The 21,946-nt window shown below is 34.5% G+C and overlaps 3 protein-coding genes and 1 pseudogene across 4 annotated transcripts; 1 reads left to right on the top strand and 3 right to left on the bottom strand.

Annotated features, from left to right (window-relative positions):
• The first annotated feature begins 1,855 nt into the window (after positions 1-1,855).
• On the top strand, positions 1,856-5,663 carry LOC141684119 (putative E3 ubiquitin-protein ligase RHY1A). 2 transcript variants are annotated; one of them, XM_074488958.1, is made up of 4 exons: positions 1,856-1,974; positions 2,095-2,348; positions 3,937-4,136; positions 4,920-5,663. In XM_074488958.1, the coding sequence occupies exons 2-4, from the start codon at positions 2,112-2,114 to the stop codon at positions 5,338-5,340; spliced, it is 858 nt and encodes a 285-aa protein (XP_074345059.1). In that variant the 5' UTR covers positions 1,856-1,974; positions 2,095-2,111; the 3' UTR covers positions 5,341-5,663. The 2 variants fall into 2 exon arrangements, with proteins under 2 accessions (XP_074345059.1, XP_074345060.1); XM_074488959.1 differs by lacking the exon at positions 1,856-1,974 and having other exon boundaries at positions 1,984-2,348.
• A 624-nt stretch (positions 5,664-6,287) lies between these two features.
• On the bottom strand, positions 6,288-7,704 carry LOC141682468 ((S)-8-oxocitronellyl enol synthase ISY1-like). Its single transcript, XM_074487165.1, has 2 exons — positions 7,551-7,704; positions 6,288-7,445 (listed from the first exon to the last, which is right to left on the bottom strand). Exons 1-2 carry the CDS (start codon positions 7,587-7,589, stop codon positions 6,318-6,320), a joined length of 1,167 nt encoding a protein of 388 aa, XP_074343266.1. The 5' UTR covers positions 7,590-7,704; the 3' UTR covers positions 6,288-6,317.
• A 4,389-nt stretch (positions 7,705-12,093) lies between these two features.
• LOC141684448 ((S)-8-oxocitronellyl enol synthase ISY1-like) lies at positions 12,094-13,734 on the bottom strand (annotated as a pseudogene).
• An 810-nt stretch (positions 13,735-14,544) lies between these two features.
• Positions 14,545-16,198, bottom strand: LOC141684983 (uncharacterized). Its single transcript, XM_074490112.1, has 4 exons — positions 16,107-16,198; positions 15,664-16,001; positions 15,130-15,477; positions 14,545-14,759 (listed from the first exon to the last, which is right to left on the bottom strand). Exons 1-4 carry the CDS (start codon positions 16,196-16,198, stop codon positions 14,545-14,547), a joined length of 993 nt encoding a protein of 330 aa, XP_074346213.1.
• Positions 16,199-21,946: the final 5,748 nt, after the last annotated feature.

The following is a 21,946-nucleotide window of genomic DNA, read 5'->3' as shown; positions in this document are numbered from 1 at the left end:
CCCCCAACCAAACAACCCCTAAGTAGTGCCGTTTGTGATGCGTCCAAAGATAGAGTATGTAATAGTCAGCTGCAGATAGACCTTTCGTTCGTGTCGTATACTTTCGTGTCGTTTATTTTTATGTTTCGTGTAGAGATGCACAAAAATTCCGGACCCGAAAATTTGTACGGCCCGATCCGGTCAAAGCCCGGTCAAGTCAAACCCGGGCTTCGGGCCTCGACGGGCCCAACATTTTTAGGCAAAGCCCGACCCGGTTAAAAGCCCGGGCTTCGGCCCGGCCCGGCCGGATTAAAAACCCGAAAAAGCCCAGTTATACTCTGATTATTCTAATATATTTCCCTATATATTTATAAATTCACATTTACTATAAATATAAATAATACTTTAAACATATATATATTTACATATTTGTGATTAATAATATTATTTATATACTTCGTTGCATAAATAATGAAAGAAGATATATTTGGATATCATTGTTATCATAACAATGATAAAACATATTATTCTATAAACATGTTTATTTTTTGCCGAACTTAAATATTTTCAATGAAGTAATGTTTTCATAAAATATTCCATATGAACTAGTACATTTTTACGATGATCTAGTTGTTGACATATGTATTCTTCGGAATCTCTAATAATACTCGATCCGATTTAAATTAGAAAAAAGCCCGGCCTGATCCAATCCGGCTCGAAAAAAAGCCCGGTTAGGCCCGCCTCGAGGGCCCAAACGGGCTTTGACATTTTTGGAAAGGCTGGCCCGGCCCGGTCAAAGTCAAAGCCCGAAAAGCCCGGCCCGGTCAAAGCCCGTGCTTTTTAAGGCCCGGTCAAAACCCAGTCCGATGGGTCTTTTATGCATCTCTAATTTCGTGTACTTGAATGCCAAATACAAAACCCGACATGTTTAGCGTTCATGTACATTCGTGTTCGTGTACTTTCGTTTTGTGTCGTTTCGTGTTGTGTATGTCGTGTTAATTGAATATTAATATATATTAAATTTAATATTAATATAAATTAAAATATAAGATTTTTAGGTAAAAAAATTATAAAAAATATAAAAAATATATATTTAGATCTCAATTATATACAATATAATGAAATCAAATAATATATTAAAAATAAATATGCATACATTTATTATATTTCTACATATATATATAAAAATCTTAAAATTAATTATAATATTTATTTATGTCGTATACTTCGTATCGTGTCGTGTCGTGTCGTGTACTCGAAGGTTAAACACAAAACCAACACTAAATCTCGACCGTGTGCTTTCGTGTTCGTGTACATTCGTGTCATGTACTAAAAATGTAAATACAAACACTAAATTTTCGTGTCGTTTCGTGTCGTGTAAGTCGTGTCGTGTCGTGTCCAAAGTTGCCGAGTCTAGGTGCAGACAATATGAATGTCAGATCGCTCTTAAGGCTGAAGAAGTTTTAGGGTTAAAAAAATTGTAAAATTGTATAATGGATAAATACAAAATTAATTTAGGCAAAGGCTCTTGCTGCTTAAATGCAGTTTACCTTAATTCACTTGATTTGCAGATTATTGTGTGAGCTCATAAGGTTTACCCGGTGCACAGCCGAAGGTTAGCGGATTCGGGTTATCTACGATAAAAAAAATCATTTTTGACACTTTATCATCAATTATATCAATTTGTTTAAGTATTCTGATAATATGCGGGTAGTTTTTACTTAAAAATTTGTTAATGTTCATATGTTAGCACATGAGGTAATGCTAGACTTTCATGAGAGCTTAGAATGAGTTATGAGATTATCATAGAAAATGCATGTTCTTTTTTACTTAAAAAAAGAAAGGAAAAAGAACAAATTTTTTTACCAAAAGAAAAGAAAAAGAAAGTACACTTAACAAAAAAATCTCCCCACTTTATATCACTTTCCTAATATTCAATTTCTTGTTATTTCAACCGAACAACACAAAATACATAAAATTCGGTCGCTATCGATTGTAATCTTCTCGCTCTTTGCCACACCAATTCAATCCAATTGCCACCTATACATACACTCTTATTCATTTTTGTATCTATATCTGCGTTTAATTGCTCTGAACTTTGTGTTTATTCAACAGGTTAGGGCATGAATTGAATGACGAGTGCTTCGGAGTTGTTTAGTAGCCGCCGGTTCCGGTTCGGCCGGAACCCTAACGAACTCGGACCTTTTGATTCCGGCGCCGGCGATGGGCATTCGTTTCATCCTAATCGGCGCCGGAATAATAATAATAATAATCATCATAGCCACGGCTCTCGCCGGCGTCATCATGATGTGGAGGGATGTGATCATCCGAGACGAGGCGATAATCATGTTGTTCGGAGAGCTAGTTTGGTAATTTACGAGAAAGTTTTGATTTTTATGTAATTTTAGTTGTGCTTGATTGATAAATTTGTGTGTATGTGTGAGAGAGAGAGAAACTGAAAGAGAGAGAGAGACTGAGGTCTGAGAGAGAGAGAGACTGAGAGAGAGATTGTGCTGATAAGTTTGGTTTTAGGTTAATTTGTGAGATTAGGTTGTTGAGATTGATTTGTACGAGTGTTGGTTTTGTTTCGGGAATGGCTTTAGATGCTATTTTTGCGAGGGAGGATAGTGTGAAGGAAGTTGGTTGTAGTTTATTTAGTATGGAAAATAGGAAATGAGCGCGGGAAGTTTGAATGAAGGTGTGAGTGACGGTTATGAATTTTGATTGTTTTGGTGCATTTTTTTGTTTTCTTTCGTAATAGGTGTAGTAGCCAATAGAGAATTAAAGATGGGAAACTTTTCCGCCACCAAGGTGGAGGGAAAGGATTGTGACGCGTAGCGTTTTAAATATTGAAATGAATAGGATAGGATGACGATTGACGGCGGAATGGCGTGTAAGGTACATTTTAGGTCTATTATGTTATTACAACTCATGAATATCTACGGTAGATGATCATTCTTGTTTTACCAAAATATTGGATTGATACGGAACAGGTTTTTGGATCATTTCGATTTCCATGATCTCATTTATGCCGTTTGATATTTACCATAAAAGAATAAGGTATATTCAAGATTACAGGATGATAAGTTGCTTAGGTCTTTACAGCATCATCATCCATAATCTTCGCTCTATTGACTATGAATTCTCGTCTTAGAACACTGAAAGCTGCTTATTTGAGGCATAGAGTTGGTTGCAATTACAGGCTAATAGGAAACCTTAGACCTAATAGGGAAGTTCACAACTTACCTTTTATAACTCTCACCCCTCACTGTTTAAACAGTGTTAATTGTGTAGTGGGGCAAGGTTGATGCTAAAAAGATGTGCATACCTCACCTCCTTAGGCTTAAGGCATGTGTATGGCAAGTTGCACCTTCGTCTAAGTGAGGCACAATTTTTTAGAAAGGAAAGTTAAACCATAGGATTCATTTATCTAAGACAACATGTGATCAGCTATCAGTGGAGGCCTAGTGAGATGCTCAGAAGCAAAGCTCAAGTCATTCTATGAATTCCTTTGGTGTTATCTCTCTTCTTTTCCCTTCCATTTTATGCTCTCTGTGGTATGTTTTAACTTCTGTTTGATTTGGTTCTTTGAAGTTGTGACTTGTGATGTTAAAAACAAGCAACAGATATGACACTTGCAGTGGTGACGCTAAAATCATTCTTCTGCAACTCAGAATGATTGTTTGCATCATGTCATTATGTTTGTATCCATCTTTTGCTTTTTGTATCTATCTTTTGCTATATGTTCCTTTCTGACATCGATCCACTGAAGACGTATGGCTTGAGTGTATAATGAATTCTCGCAATAGTGTGATTTTTTTATTCCTTTGTTGTACAATTTTGGCCATATTTTAGAGTTATAATTGTTGTTTTGTGGATATGCTTTTCGTGAATTCTTTAGTAATGTGGAACTTTACCTGTTTTTAGAGGATTACTGAGTTGCACTATTGTTCTCAGGAGCGTGAATCAGTTAGATTTGATCAAGGAGGGGGCTCTTCTAGCAGTCAGCCTATTCAGGCCAATGTTGACTTGGGAGTTTTTACAAGCATACCTACTCGTGCGAGATTTGTTCGGAGTGAAAGGCTTCCGGGAGATGTCTTGCTTGCAAGAGAAAGGCTTCTTGAAAGATTAAGAGGCATTCAATTAGCTGGACGGAGGTTTGTAATACATTTTGTGCAATCTTCTTTTCGCTGTTGCTATTATTCACTTTGGATGCAAGTTGATCTGATTTTGTATGGTAGTTCTTGATTTGGTGTTGGTCATTTAATTTGTCATCCTGACTGATTTCTGATGCAATAATTAAGGTGTTGCAGACATATACCTTTCTTTCAAAGCATAAGTACTTCAATATGTCACTCATAATGATAGTCTGATTTTTAAAACAAAGGCCGGTTTCATGTCTTCCACTAGACACAGAAGAAACTTTAGTTGGACTCGAGGATCCTGCAGATTATACTGGGCATTCAAGGGATTTATTTCACTTGAAATTTGAATCTTGAAACATTCTTATGTCAAGATTTTCATTTCCTTCTCTTTCTCTTTTTGTAGTGCCAGCCACATATTTTCCATTGACAATGCTACTATATTCCATGTTCCATTATGTAATTGAGGTTCCTTCGACTCTCTCTTAGGCTTGTTCATTACAATGGTGTGGTCCACTTACGAAATTGGAAATGTGAATTTTTGTGTCTAGTCGTAGTAATGAGCTCTTTTCGACCCAAAATGAGGTAGCTTTCTCTAGGGTTTTTGGTTTCCTTGTGACATTTTCTTCATTTGTTTAGGTTTGTGACGCACGAGTTTGGCAAGTTATTTATTAATTGTAAAATCTGATCTTGGGCTTATTATTACACCGTCAAATGTGTTCTTATCATTGTTGTCAAAGTGACTTGCTGTATTAAGTGGAAGTGGATGTTTTCACCTAAATTCTTATTTTCCTGAAGTGATCCTAGGGGAAACATAAGAGCCTCATACCGTGAGTTGCATAGAAATATGAGGGATATTGAGGAGTGGCGCATGTTGGCTAGACTTAACCCATCTATCAGATCTAACTCTGACATGGGATCATACATAGCATCAGAATCTACAAAAAACCGCCCTTCTGGACTTACTCAAGATGATTTGGATCATTTGAACATCGAGGTTTTCACCACTACAGAGAAGGGCGATGAAGAAAATATCTCTAGGGCGTCACTTGAGTGTAGCATTTGTTTAGAGAATTTCGTGGAGGGAGCTGAACTCGTATGCTTGCCTTGTGGGCATAAATATCATCAGTGCTGCTTGTATCCATGGGTTCGTGCTTGTGGGGACTGCCCTTACTGTCGAGCAGCTATCATAGTTACTGTTGATGAAGCTGCAGAATGACCATTGTATTTTCTCATGGCAATTTTCATCTGTCTCGTTTTGTATACTTTCCGGCTTAGATGTATAACTTCGACTCTGTAACGGTGTGTGACTTGAACATAGATCAGGGATGTTTTGTAACTTATCCTTTTGCACTACTTTGTTGTAATAGTTGTAATCTTATACCCCACACATTTTACCTTCAAAAAGACTTGGGGCTTGTTTATCGGACTTATCTCGGACTGGTTGCTGACCCAACTTGTAAGTTGAATTTACAACTTATAAGTTGATAAGTTGAATGTTGGTAACGATGTATTTTTTCTCAATTTAATTTTAATTTTTCACCTTTTTGTTAATATTAGTTTTTAAATGTTAAGTTTATTTAAAAGTCATGAATTAAGATAATTATATTTAAAAATTATTTATTTTAGTTCATTTAAGTTAAAAAAAATTGACTTATAAGTAAAATTAACCAAATACTTACATAACTTATAAGTATTCATTTACTTTTCACTTTTAAGTCACTTATTAATTTTAAGTCATAAATTATTTATTTTAAGATTTCCTAAACTGGCTCTTAAACTTCAAAATAATTACAACGATGCTCTTATTGGGAAATACAGTTTGAAATAATTTAACTGATTAATTAACTTGAAACTGCAAAAGTTGTTTAGGATCCGTATTCTATATTTGACTGTTCTTAAGTTGGGATTCTCTTCCTGTTTTTAGGTTTCTTCACCTTCCTTTAACAATTGTTGTTTTTATATTAAAGCATACAACTTTTATTAATTGAACAGGTTATCTTCTTTTGCCAAAGTTTTTTACCATACTAAGAAAGACATACCATCAAGAAGGTGAAAAACATTTATTTTAGAAGCATTGCCAATGCTTTCCTTTATTTTCTATGTAGTTTATTACTTTATTGAACACTTTGCAAAAAAGAAAAATACAAATCAAACACATTAAACATGAAAACACCAGAAGGAAGCAGGATGAACCTAAGGAACAATTTTGGAATCTTTGAGCTTATTTATCCAATGAATGAACGAGGATTTGGAGTTTCTGAAACCCGAGAATCCATGCTCCTTGCTCTTGTTCATGGTATCTAAAGGATACTCAACTCCAAGTATGTAATCAACAAACCACCACAGTCCAATATCTTCTAATTTAGTAGGCACCAAATTGTTCTGTTTCACAATCTCATCCCACACACTCTCTTTATCCTTCATCAACTCTACTAATGTCAATCTCTCTCCGCCTTCAAATTCTCCACATTCCACCTCAAATAGCTCGGCCAACACCTTCCAGAAATGCTTCCACTTGAACACATCCCCGTTACTGCAATTAAACGCTTCATTCTTGGCGTTTATATCCAATGCAGCCCATATCTCTTGCTCAGCAATTAAGTCAGCATCCGAAGCTCCTGAATACGAACTCCAAGCTTCCTTAGTCCCTGGAAACCTCAGAACCGCACCCTCGTGTTTGCATATTGAAGCATAAACACACAGATTACAAATTATATTCATCATACTGTAAGGCGAAAAGCCAAATATAGTTCCAGGCCTATGAACTGACCAAGTCAAGCCATCTTTCTTTTCCACTTGCTCAAACAAGATATCCTCAAGATTATAGTAAAAATTTGGAGCATTCAGCCTCGGAAGATCTTCAATATATGGAGGTTCATGTGCTACCATCCCTAATGAATCAAAAGACCCGAGATAATGTTTTATCCCAGTTTGTAAACAAATATGTTGCAGCTTTTGCGCATTTGGAATAATGCAACTCAACAAGTTTGTAAACATTTTACTATTAATTTTGCAGTTTTCAGTTTCTGTTGATCCATTAGCCCAAGTGACATAAAAGAGGTGAGTCGCATCTTTAAGGCCAGAGAGTCTAGAATGAGTTTCCTCAGGATTGGAAATGTCACATTGGATGTACTCAACAGGATGGTTTGCATCCCATGGTGGTCTTGGACGACGAGCAACGCCATATACTTTCCAGGGGCCTCCCGGGGTGTCAGGAAGAGGAAGAATCTCAGCCAGACTGTTGCCAACGATGCCTGTAATGCCCACAACTAGGGCCACACTTTCGTAGTTCAACGGAACATTTTCTTGATTCAGAGGTCTCTAAAATAAACAAAAAAATGGACAGCTTACTACAAAAGTATGCATTAACAAAAGTGATTAACGAAAAGATTAGTAATTAGAAAAGAAGAGAGATTAGAGGATCACCCTTGCAACGCCAACTGCAGCAGACGACCACCAGCTCATTGTTTGTTTAATAGTCTTTGATTTTGAATTTTGATAAGAGAAATGAAAACATATATAGACAACAATGAAGTAGGAAAGTGATGAAGGAGCATTATTTTTTTGTCAGGAGTGATGATAAGGTTATAATGTGGAATTGTTGCACTGATAGTTCTCAGTTTCGGACTTTCATTATCACCTGGTCGACCATCTTTCTTGTTCATTCACGTAGGTACTAATCCAAATCAATTTCAAGTTATTTAAAAGTTAGTTTATGCGCCAAGACTATAAGATCAGATCCCGTTATTGTCTTTCTCTACCATCTTAAGGTATCAGAGCAACTAATTATTTATCACGATATCAGAGCTCGGTCTAGGAGTTCCCGGGTTCAAGAGTGCACACCATATACGTGCACATGCACAAGTCATGATATAGCACAACTAGAGGTGGCCATTCGATCGGGCCGTGCGGGCCGGGCCGAATATAATCCGGGCCGGTTTGATTAGAGCTAAATTCGTGAACGGACCGTTATGAAGTACGGGCCGTGCCGGTTCGGGCCGTGCAACGAGAATAATGAACCGTGAACAGACCGCAAATTGAACGAATAATGCGGTTAATGGAGAGGAGAGGTTATTCGCGGTTATTCGCGAATGGCGAATTAAACGAATAAAATGAAAGCAAAGCTTCCCGGCCGCCTGCCTCCTTGTGCGAATTGGCGAGTTATTCGAATAATGTTTGTTTATTCATTCCCTGTCCGATCTTTTTCTTTTTATGTGTACACATTTTAACTTGGATTAATTTATTTTCATAAATTAACTAATTGATGTAATTAATTAATAGAAAATTAAATCAATTTCTTGATTCGGGTCTCTAAAAAAATGGTGTTAATTTTCTTTCCCGAATTTGTAAAACTATAATGTGTTAAAATAAAATAGGGAAAAGAGGACGATAACTCTATAAATTTTATTAATTTAAAAAAAATGTTACAATTGATTTGAGAGGACTCCTCTCCAAAAAAAACAGAACAAACGGTGTTTACATTTTAAAGAAAATATAAAACATAACAAATTCTAAAAATACATGGCAAAAATATTTTGTTAACTATTCAAATTCTTCTTCTTCTTGTGGATCGTTCGCTGACGTGCCCGATTCCGATGAAGTGTCCATCGTCATCCAAGTATCCTCTTCACCGTCCGAGTCAATCAATTCCCCACTTTTTGGGTATTAATCCGTTTTCTCTACACAATTTTTTATATTGTCTCTTTAATGTGTGTGCGATACGTAAATACTTAATTATTTTTCTAATAGGTGCTAAAAATTCGGTTATTTGTTGAATACCCTTTTGAGCCGATAAGTTGATTATATGTGCACAACATCTAACATGCAAGAAAACACCATCTGAAGTAGTAGGAATATCTTGTGCAATATAGTAAATAGCTTTATCATTTGCCGAAGCATTATCTAAAGAAATAGTAAACACCTTGTGTTGCAAATTAAATTCGTTAATTGTTTCGACTATTCGTGTCTTTATGTTATAACCCGTGTGTGACTCGTCCATAACATCAAAGGCAATTATTCGTTTTTGTAAAAAATAATCGGAATCAATCCAATGAACGGTAACACAAATAAAAGGCTCACCACAACTCGAACTACAACAATCACTAGTTAAAGAAACCATGCCATCATAATCACGAAAAAATTCAATTAATTGTGCTCGTTGACTATAATATTGTTTTTGTGTGTGACGTTTAAGCGTGTTCCTAGGAATTCTTTTAAATGCCGGATTTATTGATTCTTTCATCATGTGCTCTAAATCTCTGACTCTCACCGTGAGAAAAAGGTAACTCGTCTAGTGTAACATAAGTAGCAAAAGACTCGATCATTTTATCTCTACTATAGTGGAAAGGCATACCTCCACCGGGAGTCGATGTCACGAAACCACCAATTTGTGTTTGTTGCGGTGATTGTCCACGTGCCTCTCCACTTTCGTGACTTTGTTTCGAAATTCCGTGATTAACTTTCAAGTGTCGATCAAGTGTACCCGTACCTGCCCCTTTAGAGTGAAGAAAAGGAGATTGATTTCGGCCACTTTGAATACAAAGCAAACAAAAACATTTAAATCTGTTGGGTTCTTCCGTTGCTTGTCTCGAAAAGTAATTCCAAACGTGTGAGGATTGTCTCGAAGAAGTACAAGTGGTGCCTGCATATTTTTAATATAAAAAAATTAACAAAATATTCGAAACTCACAAACAAGTTTTGTATTATTAATGTTTTCCTTATATAACGATTAATTTTTTGTAAATACAATAAAATTTTTAAATAAGGGGATAAAACATTAAGCGAGACATAAATGAGTAAATATGAGTGAAACCGAATGTTAATGAGAATGATCCATAAATTTAAAATTAAAAATAATATAGACAGCTAATTAAATTTAACCTACACCCTCAAATAAATAAAAACCTATTTCAAAACAGATTTAAAAAAACAAAAACTCATAGATTTTTTACCAGTTTCGGGTCGGGGGGTCGCATCGTATGTGCTTGACTCGATCCTTGAGATGATTGTGTGCCGGTGCCCCTTCCTTCTTCCATTTGCTCGAATATGCTTGCCTGATTTTTTTTTCGGTTTCGCCGGAATATTTCGCCGGAATATTTCGCCGGAATATTTGAGATGATTAAGAATGAAACGAGAAAGAAAGAAAGAGATGGAGAGAGATTAAGAGTGAAGAGAGAAAGAAAGTTTGGACTAATATTTATAGTTAACAATAGCTGAAGAACGTTGAAGAATTGAACGTTGGATTCCAACCGTTATGTTTATGAACGTTGCAGAACAGCAGAAGGCCAGAGGGAGAGGGAGGCAGGCAGGTGACCGTTGGAGGCGCGTGCACTGCAGAGGCGATCCACGAATAACCGCGGGCCGGTTAACCGGTTCGTTGGCGAATTTCTTGTGCTGGTTCGTTGGCGAATTAACCGGTTCGGGCCGGTTCGGTTCCGGGCCGGTTCCGGTTTCTGAAAATGTTATTCGTATTCAGTTCGTATAATTTCACGGTTTGTGCGAATAATTAACCGTTCGGTTGGCGTGCCGAATAAGACGAATTTTAACGATCCGAATTGCGAACGGGCCGAGCCAAACCGCTCGTTTGGCCAGCTCTAAGCACAACTGCACAAGACATTTCTCATCATAAAAACTACTCCCCCGTGGTTTTGAAATATTCAATTTTTTCAATCAATTATGAGGACAAAAGTCATATATAGGCCCGCTAGTTTGTCCCAATCTGATAAAAAAAACTACTCCCTCCATGGTTTGATTTTTGGAAAATGGTTAGTGTACGGAATTGTGTACATAATGATATGTGGTGTGTTTTAATTGAAATGAGCCCCTGTATTCATATCAACAAAATTAATTAAAATACGAGACATCAATTGCCCATGTCATTATGTACAAATTTTTTGTACAAAATTCTGTAAATCTAGTACTGCTCTTGATTTTTTTTAGGGAAAAACGAAAAATAACTCCAGGCCTTTGGACTGACCAAGTTAAGGCATCCTTTTTTTGGCTCCATTTTCAAACAATATATATCCTCTTGATTATAATAAAAGTTTGAAGCATATAGCCCCGCAAGATCTTTGCTATACGGAGGCTTAGATGTGTAACTTAACTCTCAAACAGTGTTAAACTTGAACATGGATCAGATCACGGATGTTTTGTATTGTAATTTTATAATTTGTATCATATTGTTCATTCATTTTGCAGAATGTTTAATTATGTATATATATTTAGGGTCTGCATATTCTTATTCTGATTGAGCATTCACCTTAACAAGAATTAAAATTCAGCTTCCCGTAAGGGTAACCCTACGCATTCTTGCCTTTAACAAGACTTAAACTTCAACTTCCCGTAAGGGTAACCCTCAGTGGAGGGGCGGAAGGCAATATGATTATAAGAAAAAAAAATGTCTGAAGCAGTTTCCCGTAAGGGTAACCCTCAGTGGAGGGGCGGAAGGCAATATGATTATAAGAAAAAAAATGTCTGAAGCAGTCTACTTCTTGCATCATACAAGTTCCTTGCTTGAAAAAATAATTTTTGAAAAAGAAAATCTAACAATCAATTTTCCCTGGTGTGTTTAGATAGAGGCACCATCTATACTTTTAAGCGGACAGTTTCAAACATTTTTATAACAACTTCAATCAACTTCTTGATTTTGTGGTACTAATTCCTAGACGTAGACCTGCTATGTCAATCTGGTCGCTTATTTCATTTGTTCATATCTGGACCACTGGTTCAAAATTTATTATCTTTCTTTTTGAACAATTAAACTAGATATTAAACAATTTATAACAAATGACTTTTCTCAAGTTTGTAGTCTCTATTTGATTTTTGTCTTCTTAACCTTCCTTTAACAATTGATGTTTTTACTATTTCAGCATACAAATTCTATTGATTGATTGATGATTGAACAAATAATCTGCAACAAATGTTATATTCTTTTGCGAACATTTTTTAACATACTAAGAAAGACAAACCATCAGGGGAAACACATTGGTATTAGAAGCATTGCCAATGCTTTCCTTTATTTTCTATGTAGTTTATTACTTTATTGAACATTTTGCAAAAAAGAAAAATACAAATCAAACACATTAAACATGAAAACACCAGAAGGAAGCAGGATGAACCTAAGGAACAATTTTGGAATCTTTGAGCTTATTTATCCAATGAATGAACGAGGATTTGGAGTTTCTGAAACCCGAGAATCCATGCTCCTTGCTCTTGTTCATGGTATCTAAAGGATACTCAACTCCAAGTATGTAATCAACAAACCACCACAGTCCAATATCTTCTAATTTAGTAGGCACCAAATTGTTCTGTTTCACAATCTCATCCCACACACTCTCTTTATCCTTCATCAACTCTACTAATGTCAATCTCTCTCCGCCTTCAAATTCTCCGCATTCCACCTCAAATAGCTCGGCCAACACCTTCCAGAAATGCTTCCACTTGAACACATCTCCGTTACTGCAATTAAATGCTTCATTCTTGGCATTTGGATCTACTGCAGCCCATATCTCTTGCTCAGCAATTAAGTCAGCATCCGAAGCTTCTGAATAGGAACTCCAAGCTTCCTTAGTCCCTGGAAACCTCATAACCACACCCTCCTGTTTGCATATTGCAGCATAAACACACAGAGTACAAATCATATTCATCATACTGTAAGGCGAAAAAACCAAATATAGTTCCAGGCCTATGAACTGACCAAGTCAAGCCCTCTTTCTTGGCCACTTGCTCAAACAAGATATCCTCCAGATTATAGTAAAAATTAGGAGCATTCAGCCTCGGAAGATCTTCACTAAAGGGAGGATCATGTGCTACCATCCCAAACGAATCAAAAGACCCGAAATAATGTTTTTTCCCAGTTTGTAAACAAATATGTTGCAGCTTTGGTGCATTTGGAATAATACAATTTAACAAATTTCCAAACATTCTACTATTGATTTCACAATTTTCAACCTCAGTTGATCTACTAGCCCAAGTGACATAAAAGAGGTGAGTCACATCTTTAAGGCCAGAGAGTCTGGATTGAGTTTCTTCAGGATTGGAAATGTCGCACTGGATGTACTCAACCGGGTGATTTGCATCCCACTGTGGTCTCGGACGACGAGCAACGCCATAGACTTTCCAGGGGCCTCCCGGGGTGTCAGGGAGAGGAAGAATCTCAGCCAGACTATTGCCAACTATGCCTGTAATACCCACAACCAGGGCCACACTTTCGTAGTCCAACGTAACATTTTCTTGATTGCGAGGTTTCTAAAATAAATATACATTTGCATGAAGGATTGTATCAGCACATAACAAAAAAAAGGACAACTTAATACAAAAGTATGCATAAACATAAAGGAGATAAGAAGATTAATACCCTTGCAGCGCCAACTGCACCAGACCACCACCAGCTCATTGTTTGTTTAATTGTCTTTGCTTTTGAATTTTGATAAGATTTGTAGAAATATATGTAGAGAATAATGGGGTAGGAACATTAATGCGATGATAGACTTTGGAAATATTGAAGAAGCTTGGCGAGAAGATAAGTTTTTTTTTTTTGTTTTGTCAGGAGTGACGGGCGATAAGGTTAATAATGTTGAATCGTTGAGCACATATTTCTCAGTTTCTGACTTTTCAGTATTACGTAGTCGACCATCTTTCTTGGCTTTATGATAGAGCTGGCTTTGAAATTGTTTGCGTTCACCTCTGCACTGGACTAAATCAATTTCAAGTTATTTAATGTTTATATGTGCACATCTCGATTTTAGTTACCATTATGCTTATGATGTTATAATACACCACTTTTGACTCTACTGCCCAGCATATCGAGAAGCGAAGAAATCACAAAATATTTACGAAAACTCTAAATTATAGAGTAAGAAATGGAGAAGAAAATTGAGAGATCTCAGAAATATTATTACTTTTTCTGTGATTGTTCAAGTACAAATGACTACGCAAAACTTTTTTTAGTAGAGTTTTATCAACTATACTAAGAAAATTTAATAAGTAAACAAAATCTTGATTTTCGTGACAAACTTCCAATATTAAATTAAGTATTTCTTGATAAATATCGCGAGTCTTCCTTAGTAAGTATTGCGAGTCTTCCTTAGTAAGATTTAACAATCATTATTATAATACTCCTCCATGGTTGTCAAATGTGAGTATCTCAAAGATTGATTGCCTCTTTAAAACCTTGCAAGAAAAAATCCGGTGAGATAAAAAACTTGATGAAGGAAAAAGAGTACAGTCTCCCCCTGAATAAAAATCTCACATATTGACATCTTGATGTAATATGTTCTTTAATCTTCGCATTCCGATGTAAATCCAAGATCAATTATCCCGCGAAGATATCTCTCAATATATGCTTGATTCCATTCCAATGTCTTTTAGTTGGATCTGAACTGAATCTTGCTAATAGATTCACATCAAAAGCAATATCAGGTCATGTGTTGTTTGCGAGGTACATAAGAGCGCCAATTGCACTGAGATATGGAACTTCTGGTCCAAGTGGATCTTCATCTTCTTTTCTGGGACGAAATAGATCCTTTTCAACTTCAAGTGACTGAACCACCATTGGTGTAGTCAGAGGATGAGATTTGTCCTTGTAAAATCGATCAAGAACCTTTTCTGTGTAGGTTGATTGATGAACAAATATTCCTGAAGATAAGTGTTCCACGGAAAAAGCATATACATCATTAATTTCAATACTCCCACGGAAAAAGTATATATATATAAGTGAAAAATGACTTTATTAAGATAAAAAAAGTACATAAAACTAGAACATAGAACAAGAACATAAAACAAGTACATGGAAGTAGATGTCGAAATAAGTAGATGCAACACATGACATAAAAGAAGTGCATATTAAAACTAGTCATCTAGGCTATAGTAGATATTAACACCATTTTCTAGTTCATCTGTGGTCTTAATCATCGGTTCATCATTATAGCTAGCCAAGTTTGTTTCCATCCTTTGTCCATTCTGCCTTTTAGATGACTCATAAATTCTACAAGATGTTTGGGTGTACGACAAGTATGAGTCCAATGCCCATGAGCCCCACATCTAAAGCAGATATCTCTAGTATCCCCTTCTGGTGGTGCCTTCCTTTTATTTGGCATCTCATTCTGCCACTTATGGTGGCCAGAGTTGTTGTTGTATCCATCACGCTGCCACTTCAGGTGACCAGAGTTATACTGATTACGAAACCGTCCACGAAAATATCCGTGTCCACGATTCCGTCCGTAATCTCGTCCTCCTCTATGCCCTTTCCCACGCCCATTCTTCCGGAATGACGTGTTATGTACTTCAGGTAACTGGGCAGAGCCTGTGGGACGTATCTGATGATTTTTCAATAACAACTCGTTGTTCTTCTCAGCTACAAGAAGGAGAGATATCAGCTCACTATATTTTTGAAAGTTGCGCTCCCGAAATTATTGCGCCAGAATCATAGTATTTGGGTGAAAGGTTGAAAGCGTCTTTTCAATCATGTCAGCATCAGTAAAATTCTCACCACACAAGGTCAGTTTTGAACTTATTTTGAATAAGGCAGAATTATACTCACCAATAGATTTGAAATCTTGTAACCTTATGTTAAGCCAGTCATATCGGGCATGAGGTAGATGAACAATTTTTTGGTGATCAAATCTATATTTGAGATTATTCCCAAGGGTTAGTGGGTTTTTGACGGTTAAGTACTCAGATTTTAAATTTTCATGAATGTGATGCCTAAGAAAAATGATAGCCTTGGCATTTTGTTCAACGTTTGGAGTTTTTCCCGATTCTATGATGTCTTTTAACCCGTTAGCACTAAGGTGTAATTCAGCATCGACTACCCAAGATAGATAATTATCCCCAGATACATCCAGGGCAAGAAACTCTAATTTTGCAAGATTTGCCATTCTGAATAGATTTAAACAAGATATAATATGTCACATAATATTTAAACAAGCAAGTTGAAATAATAACTTTATACAAAAGTTACGACAGCATAGCCGATCAAAAAACTTTTGATTATTATTTGACGGCAGCGCCATCTTTATAGTAGTATTACTTGACGGTAGAGCCATCTTTATAGTATTACTTGACGGCATAGCCATCTTTATAGTTTTCAATTAGTAACATAAATAAATATGTAACAATGATAAGAATAAAATGAGTAAAAGAAATCGTACCTCTTTTATGAAATAGTTTTAGTTGATAGAGACTCGTGAGTCAGAATAATACATACATCTTTCGAGAATCAAGCTTCAGTTGGAAGAGAATCGTGCTGATAATGTGTTATAAATAAACTATAAAATATAGATTAAGAAATGGAGAAGGAAAGAGAGAGATCTCAAAAGTATTATTACTTCTTCTGTGATTGTTCAAGTACAAATGACTAGGAAAAACTTCTTTTTATAGTAGAGTTTTATCAATTATACTAAGAAAACTTAATAGGTAAGTTTTCTTAGTCAGGTTAACAAAATCTTAATTTTGGTGACAAGCTTCCAATATTAAATTAAGTCTTTCTTGATAAGTATCGTGAGTCTTCCTTAGTAAGTATTGCAAGTCTTCCTTGGTAAAATTTGAAAATTATTATTATAATACGGAGTATATATACAGAAAAATAATTTTTTTATTTTTCTACAAAAATACGCATGCATGAAATTTTTATCTGATATTTTTAACGGACTATATATGCATGCACATTCATCAACAAAGTAAACACATAATATTCTTGCATGTAGCCTTGTAGGCATTAAATATTCCAAAGCAATATTCAGTATACGCATCTCTAATAGCGATTATTTTGGTCAGTCTTCCACTCAATTGGGTATTTTGATTTTTTTGGAGAGAAAAAATTATATTTTGATACAAGACCCTACTTGTATAATGATTTAAACAATAAAAAATATTTCATTTTTTAAATATTTACGAGAAAAAAATCATAGGCCCCGCTAGCTTGTCCCCATTATCATGATTAATTATGAAGACGAAAGTCATCTTCCAGTTATGTGCCTGTGTTGGTCTAGTGGTTCAAGCTCTTGTCTGTCATAAAATAGATCATGAATTCTAATCTACACATGTCCGTGTACGTGTGTTATAACTACTAGGTTAAATTTTGTGCGATACACAAGTTTCGTTAATATTTAAATACATTTTAAATTTATTTATTCAATCATATATGGAGTCCACCTTTTTATCGGAGTCCTCGGAGTCCATCTACGTTCTGCAAATAAAATATATTGTAAAACGTGTTATTTTGCAAAACATGTTACACAAATAGCATAACTTCAATAAAATCATGCAAATCTCATATATTTACGGTACAATATGTATGTTCTGCAATATGTTCTGCAATATGAACATTTATGTTCTGCAAACTAAACATGTTTTGTAGAATATATATTTTTGCAATGTTCTGCTTGTAAAATGTATGCAATCTACAAGATTTTTGATAGAATAGTGATGTTTGTCGAAAAATAATATGTTTTGCAATATTTTAAGCTATATTTTACTTGCAGAACATATATGGACTCCGAGGACTCCAATTAAAGGTGGACTCCATAGAACTTTACTCTTTTAATATATATATATAATTGTGTAATTATTATAGATTTAGCATAAAATAATTTTTTTTTAGGAAAAAGCTGTGTGATCGTAGTTTAGTAGAATGGTCGTAATTTAGCAGGATAAGGAGACTATATCAAGTAATTTAGAAATTTAGTAGTTTAGCATGTGTTAGAGAAAGTCCAACAATGTTCTAACATATGCCTTATAAATATAATAAATAATGGTGTCCTAGTGATTTAGGACATTAATTTGCTATATCAATTCCAACAATTTGCCTTATAGTTATGCCTTACTATTAAAATAATAATATGTTTGAATTGAAATTGGAGGGAAAGAAAAAAATGAGAGGACAGAGATGTGTAAAAAAGAAAGAAACAATTTTTTTATTGGTAGAAATGAAATAGGGCATGGTGTTGTGGTGCCCTAAAGATAAGGCACTTGAAAGACGTCCTAGCATTTAAAGGCATATTTAGGATATGTTGGAGCTCTAATTTTTATCAATTGCCTAAACTTTGATTTATGACATATTTTAAGTCATCTCTTGGACTTGCTCTTAAACTTTATTTATATTTAGTTTTAATAACTAAAATAAGGGAATAATTTGAACCAAAATATACTCCATTCCGGTTATTATAGTACAGTACTAGCATATAATCCGTGCGATGCATAGTTATGTTAAGTAATTGTTATTTTATTATTTTTATTTTAAATAATATAAATATTATAAATATAAAAAAAGACAAAATTATATAAACTCGTTATATTAACCAAATCAAAGTAATTTTATTTTATTTCTTTTTAATTTTAATTTTAGTCCGGGGTAAATATTATTTTGTTTTAGTCCGAAAGAGTAGTATGCATTATTTTTTTTGCCCAATGTTATTATATCGACTAACGAATTATCTTTCAATCGAGTTTTGTTTTAGTCACGTTCAATAATATAATTTTATTAACTGCATTTATTATTTTGTTTCACCCTGTACAACAAATCCAACTGACTATAATTAATTTTCTTTAACTCGTATCAATAGTATAATTTTGTTTAAATCCTAAAGAATAGATATTTTTTTTTATCTTAGGACTATTATATTTACCAACGATTTATCTTTGAATTTTAATTTTATTTTAGAGTGGTTCAAATATATGGGCTTAAATTAAGTACAGTTAACTTTAGATAATTATTTTAAGTTAATTTAAATTTCAATACAAAATCAAGACTAATTTTTTAATTGAATAGGAAATATTCTAGTTTTAGAAAAATATTATTCAACTTTTATATACAAAATTATATTCAGTTTTGATAACTTTTCTAAAGTTACTTTAGAACCCTTTTTTTCTTAATATGATTATATTGTAAATTTTAATTTATTAATGAGAGTGTTTTATATTAAATATAATTCTAAATTTAGAGCATAACCAAAATATAAATGTTTGAACGATTATAAACAAAACTTTCAATATTTCATTTTTAATATTATTTTAAATAGTATAGATATTATAAGTAAATGAGAAAATCAATAATTATATAAAGCCATTATATTAACATAATTCAAGTAATTGTATTTTATCTTTTGTTTTTTCTGAATGTCATCATTTCGACCAACAAATTACCATTTTTTTATTCTCACTTCAGTAGTATATTTTCTTCACCAAACTCAACTAACTATATTTATTTTCTTTAACCCATATAAATATTATATTTTTTTAATATCTGATGGATAAAGTATATTATTTTGATTTTTTTTTAATCTCAGGGCCATTATTGAAATTCAAAAGCACAATCTATATATTCGATATTTTAACTAATAAGACAAATGGGACTGTCTCTTTTATAAATGAGACATACCCTTTACGAATGAGACAGACTATGAGACAGTCTCAATTAATCTGCAGAATATAAATTACTCAAATGTAAAAGCAGTAAGAAAGAAATTAAACAGTGCAGAACACTAAGAGTTTTCACTTGGTTCATCCCCTACTCCTAGTCTATGGCCTACATCCAAGTCCTCATGCCAACTAGCATAGAGAATGTGTTATATCAACTTCAACGAAAGAACTTACAATCTTTTCTTTGATTACAAACGGATAGCCACGAAAAGAACCCTTTCCCTTAATACACTTACTACCTAGCACTACTGCTATAACCTATCCCACTGACTACCTTGGCTAATCATCTGAAATCAAACCCTTTCCACAACGCGACACAAGTTGATATAAACACGTACAATCAAATGAGTATGAAATTACAAGTCAAACTATTTTTTGTCAACTCGATATTGAGGATATAAAACAAGAAAGCTTTTCAGAAAGAATATGGATAGATCGTGAAGAACATTAGTCTTAAATCTGAAAACAGGAGTTGTATTTATAAGCAAGTAATCTAACGGATTTGATTTTCAAATAAGTAATTAGATAAGGTTGTTGAAATAGATTGTTTGAAAATGTTTTGAATAAGTCTGATAAGATATCCCTTAGTTAGTTTGAAAAAGATAAACCTTGATAAATATAAGTGTTAAATTGTTCAAATAGGTTTATCTTGAAAGAGTTTGTTTGAGATAAAATAGGAAGTAGATATCCAGTCAAACTAGAATACAACAAACTCTATCAAACTGAAACAGTTATTACTCCTGGAAGGTGTCTGATCGATCTGCATTATCTCGGATTAATGCTGCTTTGTTCTCAGTTATTTGTCTGAAAATATATCATCAGAAACCTGTGCAATAACATTCTCCCCCTTCTATGATGTTGACAAAGAGAACAAAAGCCCCCTATCAAAAACACTTTAAGTCCTTTTCAAGAGATTAGTAACAAAGTATACAGAAATGCAGATTATAACTTTTATGTAACAAATATATGAATGAGACAAGTAGCATTAAAGAGACAGTATAATGAGACAGTAAAAATATGAACAATGATAAAATAATCAGAACATCATATTAAACTAATGAAGTCTGAGAATAATTAAACCAGAGTTAATCCTAATTCAGAAACAAACCATCATTCAAAGCAAAATAAAGCAAAATAAAATCATAGTCTTAAACACCAAACCAAAATAAACAGAAACACAGTGTCATTATCACTTAAAAAAGCAGACTCTTTTCTCCCCTTCATCATAAAAAGGTCTTTAGTCAGAGTCAGACACATTGACTCAAACTTTTCCCTTGTCTTGAGGATAGACTGGTTCCTTCCCATACTCCGAAAACAACTTGTCAAAGTCATCTCTGTCAGGGGTTGTTCCATCGCATTCCTTCATCCATTGAAAAATCTTAAACTTGTACTCCTCGCGGGTCATCCAAAAAAATGATGGAGGAGGAACGGTAGGGAGAGGGAGAGGTGCAATGATTTCTTTCAATGTATAGTCGCCAATCCAGTCTTTCTTCCCATGCCAATACATTTTGGACTTATCCTGCATGGAAGAGAGCTGCTGTGATAAAAACTTGCTTTCAGAACTAAGTTGAAAGAATAGCTTAACAAATTCTTTCACCCAAGCCTTAACACTAGAACACATGCCCTCTTGTAAATTGCCAAACTCAAAATCCACAGTCTTTGCTGACCTCTTTCATGTTCATACTGAATGTTGAGCTTAGAATTAATAGCATCTAGAGATTGACAGACATGTTTATTGAACAACTCATAAGAAGCCCTCATCATACTGACCTAAGAAGTAAGGGAACCTAAAGAGTCAATAGAGGCAAAGTGCTGGTTGAAAGAAGCTAGGACTGCAGAGTTTTCATTTAACTTGGATAACAAAGAGTTAAGGACAGTCGAATTATCTAGATCATTTGGTTAAGAGGCATAATTGGGTGACTTAGGCAAATCACCGAACGTACGGTGAGCATCATCAAAACAAGGTCATTATAATCAGTAACAACAATGTTATTGGTAGACAAGACAGACACATAAAAAATAGTACTCAATTTCTCAACCTTAACAGAATCAAAGGAAACACAAAATAATTAAAAATCTTAGCCAATAGGGCTGGGTACGACAAATGCATGAACTCATGAGTCGAACAATGACTCATATTCCTAATGACCAACGAAGCTATGTCACAAGGAACTTTCTTAATAAACACTGACAACAAAATAGAATCCTGAAAAGTGACTTGATCTCTACCACTTTTCCTAGGTAAAACATTTGTATGGAACAATTTAAAGAGAAGCAAAGAAAGGGGGTTAAGTCTGATAACGAGGTTTGATGGACACATTAGTAAAGTTATCACCAACAATCATTTTGACCTATTTTCATACTGAAGACCGGGAATATCCATAAATGCCTGATGAGTCGTATAC

This window comes from Apium graveolens, chromosome 9 (assembly GCF_009905375.1).
Source record: "Apium graveolens cultivar Ventura chromosome 9, ASM990537v1, whole genome shotgun sequence".
Classification (NCBI taxonomy): domain Eukaryota; kingdom Viridiplantae; phylum Streptophyta; class Magnoliopsida; order Apiales; family Apiaceae; genus Apium; species Apium graveolens.
The sequence above is the reverse complement of the archived record's forward strand: the minus strand, read 5'-3'. Positions and strand labels throughout refer to the sequence as shown.

What these genes read in the sequence shown, in the direction of transcription:
- LOC141684119 (XM_074488958.1), top strand. Translation starts at nt 2,112, where the DNA reads ATGACGAGTGCTTCGGAGTTGTTTAGTAGCCGCCGGTTCCGGTTCGGC. An exon ending in TTGTTCGGAGAGCTAGTTTG is followed by an intron (nt 2,349 to 3,936) that starts GTAATTTACGAG and finishes TATTGTTCTCAG; the next exon opens with GAGCGTGAATCAGTTAGATT. An exon ending in ATTCAATTAGCTGGACGGAG is followed by an intron (nt 4,137 to 4,919) that starts GTTTGTAATACA and finishes ATTTTCCTGAAG; the next exon opens with TGATCCTAGGGGAAACATAA.
- LOC141682468 (XM_074487165.1), bottom strand. Translation starts at nt 7,589, where the DNA reads ATGAGCTGGTGGTCGTCTGCTGCAGTTGGCGTTGCAAGG. An exon ending in CTGCAGTTGGCGTTGCAAGG is followed by an intron (nt 7,446 to 7,550) that starts GTGATCCTCTAA and finishes TGTTTATTTTAG; the next exon opens with AGACCTCTGAATCAAGAAAA.
- LOC141684983 (XM_074490112.1), bottom strand. Translation starts at nt 16,198, where the DNA reads ATGGCTATGCCGTCAAGTAATACTATAAAGATGGCTCTACCGTCAAGT. An exon ending in CCGTCAAATAATAATCAAAA is followed by an intron (nt 16,002 to 16,106) that starts GTTTTTTGATCG and finishes AAATCTATTCAG; the next exon opens with AATGGCAAATCTTGCAAAAT. An exon ending in GCATTGGACTCATACTTGTC is followed by an intron (nt 14,760 to 15,129) that starts GTACACCCAAAC and finishes ACTTATCTTCAG; the next exon opens with GAATATTTGTTCATCAATCA.